The 8,495-nt window shown below is 47.0% G+C and overlaps 1 protein-coding gene across 1 annotated transcript; it reads left to right on the forward strand.

Moving 5' to 3' along the window:
- Window positions 1-6: 6 nt before the first annotated feature.
- Sox2 (SRY-box 2) lies at window positions 7-2,085 on the forward strand. The gene has a single exon (XM_005343791.1). The coding sequence runs from the start codon at window positions 42-44 to the stop codon at window positions 999-1,001; it is 960 nt and encodes a 319-aa protein (XP_005343848.1). The 5' UTR covers window positions 7-41; the 3' UTR covers window positions 1,002-2,085.
- Window positions 2,086-8,495: the final 6,410 nt, after the last annotated feature.

Raw genomic sequence — 8,495 nt, forward strand, 5'->3', positions numbered from 1 at the left:
TCGGCGGCCGCCGGCGGGCCGCGCCCGCGCCCAGCGCCCGCATGTATAACATGATGGAGACGGAGCTGAAGCCGCCGGGCCCGCAGCAAGCATCGGGGGGCGGCGGCGGCGGAGGCAACACCACGGCTGCAGCGACCGGCGGCAACCAGAAGAACAGCCCGGACCGCGTCAAGAGGCCCATGAACGCCTTCATGGTATGGTCCCGGGGGCAGCGGCGTAAGATGGCCCAGGAGAACCCCAAGATGCACAACTCGGAGATCAGCAAGCGCCTGGGCGCCGAGTGGAAACTTTTGTCGGAGACCGAGAAACGGCCGTTCATCGACGAGGCCAAGCGGCTGCGCGCTCTGCACATGAAGGAGCACCCGGATTATAAATACCGGCCGCGGCGGAAAACCAAGACGCTCATGAAGAAGGATAAGTACACGCTTCCCGGAGGGCTGCTGGCCCCGGGCGGGAACAGCATGGCGAGCGGGGTTGGGGTGGGCGCCGGCCTGGGTGCGGGTGTGAACCAGCGCATGGACAGCTACGCTCACATGAACGGCTGGAGCAACGGCAGCTACAGCATGATGCAGGAGCAGCTAGGCTACCCGCAGCACCCGGGCCTCAACGCGCACGGAGCGGCGCAGATGCAGCCCATGCACCGCTACGACGTCAGCGCCCTGCAGTACAACTCCATGACCAGCTCGCAGACCTACATGAACGGCTCGCCCACCTACAGCATGTCTTACTCGCAGCAGGGCACCCCTGGCATGGCGCTGGGTTCCATGGGCTCGGTGGTCAAGTCCGAGGCCAGCTCCAGCCCCCCCGTGGTTACCTCTTCCTCCCACTCCAGGGCGCCCTGCCAGGCCGGGGACCTCCGGGACATGATCAGCATGTACCTCCCCGGCGCCGAGGTGCCGGAGCCCGCTGCTCCCAGTAGACTGCACATGGCCCAGCATTACCAGAGCGGCCCGGTGCCCGGCACGGCCATTAACGGCACACTGCCCCTGTCGCACATGTGAGGGCCGGACCGCGAACTGAGAAGGGGAGAGATTTTCAAAGAGAAACAAGGGAATTGGGAGGGGTACAAAAGAGTAAGAAAAATCTAATATGCTCAAAGGAAAAAAAATCTCATTGCCCGCAGCAAAGTGACAACTGCGGGCTAAAAGACCACCAATCCCATCCAAATTAACGCAAAAACCGTGATGCCGACTAGAAAACTTTTATGAGAGATCTTGGGACTTCTTTTTGGGGGACTATTTTTGTACAGAGAAAACCTGAGGGCGGCGGGGAGGGTGGGGGATCGGACCATGTATAGATCTGGAGAAAGAAACTACGCAAAACTTTTTTTTTTAAAGTTCTAGTGGTACGTTAGGCGCTTCGCAGGGAGTTTGCAAAAGTCTTTACCAGTAATATTTAGAGCTAGACTCCGAGCGACGAAAAAAAAAGTTTTAATATTTGCAAGCAACTTTTGTACAGTATTTATCGAGATAAACATGGCAATCAAATGTCCATTGTTTATAAGCTGAGAATTTGCCAATATTTTTCGAGGAAAGGGTTGTTGCTGGGTTTTGATTCTGCAGCGTAAAATTAGGACCGTTACAAACAAGGAAGAAAGAAATTCGGATTTGAACATTTTAGTTTTAAAATTGTACAAAATGAAAACTTCAGAACAAGTACTGGCAAGACTATTTTCTTGGTCTTGTTTAAAAGGGCAAAATTCTAGATTGTACTAAATTTTTAACTTACTGTTAAAGGCAAAAAAATGTCCATGCAGGTTGATATCGTTGTTAATTTATAAAAGCTTTTGTTCAATCCCACCTTTCCATTTTGTTCAGATAAAAGAATATGGAATTACTGTGTTTGGAATATTTTCTTATGGTTTGTAATATTTCTGTAAATTGTGATATTTTAAGGTTTTTTTCCCCCCTTTTATTTTCCGTAGTTGTACTTTAAAAGATTCGGCTCTGTTATTGGAATCAGGCTGCCGAGAATCCATGTATATATTTGAACTAATACCATCCTTATAACAGCTACATTTTCAACTTAAGTTTTTACTCCATTATGCACAGTTTGAGATAAATAAATTTTTGAAATATGGACACTGAAATTATGCCTGAGTCTTTCATTTCTTTGGCTAGCAATGCTTAGACATAACTTCTTGGGGAATGAGAATACCATGCTGAGCCCCCAGGCTTGACGTTCCCAGCAATGTCTGTTAGCATTAACTGCAGAAGAAAAAGATGGCTGGCTGATTAATAACGAGAAACTGAAATGCGCTGTCATTTCTAAAATAGAAACGAGAGGCATATATTGTAAGTCCACCCCCTCCTTTCCGAAGCAGCGTGAATAAGCGCGCTGTGGGCTTAAGCTAGCTTGTACCACTTGTTGCCAGAAGGAGTCGATTCTAAAATTTTCATGTAGCTTAGCAGATGGGGTATTGAGCCAAATCAGAGCCAGGTTGGCTGGGTTTGTTTTCATTTTCTTTACAACACAATGGCCCTTTGAAATGTGGTTTATAGGGGAAAATGATGCTTCTTGTATCGGAATAATTACAAAGTAGACGCGGAGTGTTCTGCCGGGTAGGTGCTTGGGTGGCTCCATCCCTGCTATTGTGTGAGGAAACAAGTGGTTTTCTGTCGGTGTTTCCCGAGTTCATAAACTTTCTCCTCTACGTTTTCCTGTTTGGGGCGAGGGAAAAGCAAAGACCGCCTTGCAAAATTCCCTTACTTATCATGGACTTTTTATTTTATTTCCCCCTTTCTCCTCCCCCACCCCCCACTCCGGATTCCACTTCTTAATTTGGCAGCGCGGGTCCAAGACTAGTCCCAAATCGGATAATCTCTGCAGCTGGCTACACGCAAAAGAGAAGCCAGGCAACAGACATATAACAGAAGAAAGCTCTCGACTCCGAGGTAGATATTTCGCTTTGTGCGCTCTGATCACATTTGGACATGATTGTGCTTTTGATCTGTTAACTGTTTTACTACAGTAATAGAGAGACTGGGAGGAGAGAGGGAGGGGAAACGAGATTGGATTTGCTGTTTTCTTTCGCCCCAGGAAAAGTAAAGAGAGGCTCTCCCTGTCCTCGGCTGGAGCGGAAAAGTTGGGAACCGCCGTGGTCTTTAGGCTAACCAGCAGGTTCTGGCGGCGCATCCGAGGCCGCTGGCGGGCTCTCCCCTCCCTGCCCCCATTTCCGCTCATCCATCCAAAGGCACCAAGAACCAGCAATCGAGCGTCCTTAGGAGTTTAGCATAGCTTCTGTTTCTAGAGAGTCGGCTCGAGGCACCTCTGCTAAAGTTAGAATCCTGCGGCACTTTCTGCCCTACAGCCGGATACCGGCCTTAGCCGGTTCTGTCAGCCTCTAGGCCTATGTTGCCTCTTTTGCAAGAAAGTCTTTTTCTTTCTTGAGGAGCTGCTGATGTTCTGTGGAGGAATATGAAGGTGTCGTTTTCTGTGTTTATATTTCTTCTCGATCGCTTCATTTCAGGTGTACAGTGGGTAGTTTTCTTTATTTTCGTTTTTACGGTTATGCTGTATGGGGAAGGGACATTTATTCAGTTTCCAAGCTAGGCATTTTCTCCTTTAATTAATGCAGAGACTCTGAAAGAATTTCTCTGGGCCTGGCCAGCCATTGTGATGCATATAGGATTATTCACGTGGTGATGAGCACATTCGACAGTTCTTGCTCACACATAGGAATAAAAGAAACTTTGAATAAAGAACCAAACTCTCGTGCTGGGGGACAGGAGAGGATATTCTCGGAATTCAAGCCAATGGACAGTATAGAATGTATATATTTGAAAATAAATATATTTTAGGGATATATATGTATACACAGTTTACAATAATTGACCCGACTCAATCTCCCAGTTTAAAGGAACAAGAAAAAGGCTCAGTGGATCTGACCCAAGCCAAACATTGTGGGGAGATGCTCAGGTTCAAATATTTCGCAAAACAGAAAAGCACTTTTGAGAGTTAAAAACATTTAAATGATTATCACTCTTCATAAAAAGGGGGGGGGGAGGAGAAACCCCATATCTCCAAACCAAATAGTTTAAAAGTAGAGGTCACCGTATTTTGTTTGCAAGTATAGAAGCTTTTGATAAACTGCAGCTGAAGAAAAAAGACTCCTTTTCTTTTGCGTTATCCATTTTATTGAGTAAAACAGTTCCCAAGATGTATAATTTCATACCTAGGTTAATATTTATGAGCAAATCATTTTTAAAAAGAATTTCATTTTTAAGAAAAGGAATAAGACATGAATCTGCCCAGGCAGGGATGGCTTGCTTCCGTTACTGGCTGTTCCCGTCATTCCTAGGGATATTGTGCTGGTCAAAGAGAGTTAATTTCCAGCCAAGAGGGTGAATTTAAATATTGCTTTGATTTTATACACAGACTAGAAATGTGTAACAGGATGAGCATATAATCTGTGCTTGCTACATTTTTTTCTCCTACCCCCACCCCCTCCATATCTTAAAGAGTGTTAAAATATTTTGCTGAGCAGGAGTAGATTAACAAGGTTCCTTTGCCAATGCTGGAAAGCTGGTATCACAGACAATCCCAGGGGAAAATGGCTCACATTAACCACTAAATGAATATTTGACAAGGGCTCATTCGGAGGTATTATTACTATAAATGTGTCCCTACTGGACTTTTCAAGGTCAAAGAGCAATGCTTCAATTAATTATTTAGACTGCTAGTAGATTTGGATGTAATAGCTGTACTTATTTCTGGAAGCGACACATTCTTGCAGTGGGAAAATCTCCCGAGACTACCGATCAGCAGCATCTCAGATGGAAAGGTGTGGGAAACCCTGGCACTCCAAGGCTGACTTTTTTCCTGAAACATTTTCCTGGTTCAAGGGAAAGAATTGCATTTTTTTAAATCCCGTTTCAGGGACTATTTTTAGTTCAAAAGAAAGAACTATATAATAATTTACGTGAATTTCTTCACCATATCTGGCAAGATCTTTTAGACTCTGTGATGTTGGGGAGGAACTGGATGGTGGTTTTATACAACCTCTGCCTTGTCCAAATAACGAAGTCACAGGATCTCTCACGCCCTGCCAGGCTTGAGCTTAGGTAGGGAACATACTCTTGTTTGGCAACAAAAGCAAAGGTTTGAAATGGAAGGCACCAGGCTGAGTGTTCTGAGTTCTAATAATGGCAGAGTAAATAGGGGTGCAAGGAGTCCCTTCTTCTCCTGTTGGTTTTAACACGGGGGGGGGGGGGGATATGCGTTTCTGCCATGTCACAGGTTCCCCCATGACCTTAGGTGAATGGTAATCTGGTAATCGAATGATTTTGAGAGTAAGATTCCTCCACAATAATATAAATTGAATGAATAAGACATAAGCTGGGGGGGGGCAGTAATTACAGTCCAATTCATTCAGCTTCTCAGAACTTTTGTTGTAGATGCTCCATTGACTGGGATTGAGCTGCCAGTTTTCTCACATTGAAAGGAGTTGATCAGGGCCTGGGGGGGGGGGGAACCACTACTAAACTGTTTGGTGATGGGGGTCTTCATTTAGAGCCATTACCAGAGCGAAATTAAATCGGGCCTTTGTGTGCACGAGGTTTTACTTTTCAACTGCTCTGAGATTGAGGTCTGACTGTGGACTGGCTGTGGCTTGATCACTACTAGTTGGCATCTCTTATTATTCTCCTTATCTATCTATTTATTTTATGTTGTGATTGAGAGCACTTCCTCTCTGAAACTCCCTTCCCCCATTTCTTGCTTTCGAAAAGTTTTGAAAAGCAGGCCTTCATATTTGTTTCTTCCTGGAATTTCTTTTGCGTAAAACCCTCTTAGCCAGGACCCCAGTTTCTAATTCTCCCATACCCCCCCACACACACACACACTCACACACTCCACTATTACTTTAAAACAATTTGCATCTCGGTGGGGTTTTTTTGCTTTGTTTTTGTTTGTTTTCTGCTGCTTTTCCTCGTACAGGGTCCACCTGGGCCTGGGTTTGGGAATTGGCTTCATACTCTTCGCTTCCTTTTTTGACCTGACTTGAAAGATGTCTGTCTGCCTCTCCCTAGGGACCCTGTCTAAGAGATGGATTCCTTAAAGACGGGAGAAACTCTGTCCTTTACTGTGAGAGTCTGGATAATGTCCAAAGGCCTGTACACGGCCTCTGGAAATTTAAAATAAGCTCCACAGAGCTTTCCAAAGACAGGGAAGATGGCTCTAACTGCAGGATTACATTGACGTCTTTCATAGTTATTTTCTATTAAAAACTTTACCGGAAATGTGCCCGTGACACCAGCCGAGAGCCTCCTCTCTTCTAGGGATGCTAGCCAGCTTTAGTGTTGTTATTCTCTGCGAGGATGTTTTTCTTCTGTGGCCTTTAGAAAATAATGGGCGACTCGACTTTCTTGTTTTGACTAAAAAGACTTCTCTTGGGGAGACGGGAGTACTCAGGTAAGCTGGGATTTCTTGAGTCAGAGCCCTCTTTCTGTGTGCGGTTCCGGATGAATTGTATTTTATATTTTGGTAGAATGGGAGTAGTTCTGACTTCCTGGGCACTGCTCTCAGTTTCTCTCCAGAAGCAAGCGGTAAATCTTTCTCATCTGAGGGACACAGAGACTCACTTGTGGCTGCTGGGCCAGCGTTCAGGCTATAGGTAGTTTTCCTAGTTGGAAGGCAGCTCAGGTGATCCAAAGTTCGGAGGGGCCATTCGTTTTATGACCCTATCTGAGGTCTATACCCAGTCAAGTGAGCACGGAGGTATAAAGATTTTGGCGCTTTGAACCACCTTTGCCTCTCTAGGCCCAGGTTCGGCAGGACTGAGTTGAGAGCTCCCCAGCCTCCTGCAGGCTGCCTGCCTGAGAGGAAGGGACTGTCGGGCCCAGGCCTAGAGCCTTGGGCTTGGGCTTGGGCTGGGGCAAACCTAACCGGTAGCTGACCTGGGTTGGGCAGCTTCTGACATCACAGCGGCCAGACACCCCTCCATCTCCAGAGACCCCACCCCAATAAAATGCTCAGGGGTTCTCAGTCTCTCTGCCCTCCCTCAGCCCTGTGCCCAGCTGCTACACTGTGTGGCTGCTACAGAGTCCCCTGCATCCTCCTGCGCGGGAGCCTGAACCCTCTGTTGACCTCCTGGCCCCAGAGATGGCTACAGGCTCCAGACCTTCCAATTCACAAGTTGTCGGACCAGGTCTTGTCTTCCTGCATCTCACCCTAGTCCTTTGCCTGTGGCCAAGCCCCACCGGGTCCTTTCCACCCAGGGTCAGAGGGGAAGAGCTGGCAGAAGTGTGGGAAGTTTTGCGAGTCTTCTGGTCTGGTTAGATTGGGGGAAGGGTGGAAGGATGCAAGATGCAGGTGGGAATGCTGAGCCAGCCCTGCGCTTCCTCAAGTGTGAAGTAGAGAAGGCCTTGCAAATCCACTCCCACGCCCCCAACATCCACTGCCTTGATTCAAGCCAGAGATTTCCTCTCTGTCTCTCAGAACAAGGTGACAGACAAGGGGAGCAAGCACATGAGCCAAGTTTGTCTTGCTGGTCCTTCTTGCTGGTTCTAGGCAGTGGTGTTAAGCTTGGGGGCCACTCTTCCAGCCTCTTTTCTACCCCTCTTGGCTTAGGGTTAGCCTGGAAAGTCACTTGGAAACTCTGTCACCACTGTGTCTCCCTGAAGAGAAAACTATTGGCACTTGAGACTTGGCTTGCCCCCACTCCCAGAGGGCAGTAAAATAGTGACTGTATTATAAAGAGCCATGACTTCTTCCCCAACATTCTTAATCACTGGCAGCCAGGCCAGAAGGAGACCTTGTGATGTCAGGGTTCGCAGCAACTCGGGAAGATCTATCTGGACCAGAGAGTTTTTGACCAGCAGTAAAGCTGACCTCCATCACACTACCTAAAGGTCCAGTTTTAGAGGACCCCAGTCTCCCCAGCATTCAAATGTCCCTGCTCACATACGTTACAGCGGGATTCTTTTTCCTTTATGTGTACTTGCAGAGGTGGAGTCATCTGCTAGCTAGTTCATTCTGAGGTCAAAATGAGTTGGTCAGCTGTGGTTTTTTTTTTTAGTCTTTAGGCCATCGAATTAGGCCAGAGGCCTTTCTAGATGTGCCATGAGTTGTCTGTTTCTGCCTTCCTGAGTCCCAGCAACAGCTTTGGACCTGGCTCTGATGCCACGGTGGTTAGAACAATTGCTCCTGGCTTACCATTGGCTTACCAAGTCCATGTTCTCCATGCCTTCCAGTCCTGAGGATCTGTACAACTTTAAATTAGAGCAACATCAGACCCATCTCAGAATAGGAATGATACCATGTTAGAGTTAAACACTGATTACAGACATTGCCTGGGCAAGTTACAGATGAAGCCGGTTGGTGGCCAGAGTGTGTCTAAGATGGACAAAGTGGCTGGTGGAAGCCCGTTGGTGTTCTTGGAGATGTACTGCCCAGGCTTTCTTTTCAACCCCCTTAAATCAGTTTTATATATATTTTTAATTCCCTTCCAGTGCAATGGGTCCCAGAAACTGGGCTTTATATTCTGATATTGGTCC

Source organism: Microtus ochrogaster, chromosome 1, assembly GCF_000317375.1.
Source record: "Microtus ochrogaster isolate Prairie Vole_2 chromosome 1, MicOch1.0, whole genome shotgun sequence".
Lineage (NCBI taxonomy): Eukaryota > Metazoa > Chordata > Mammalia > Rodentia > Cricetidae > Microtus > Microtus ochrogaster.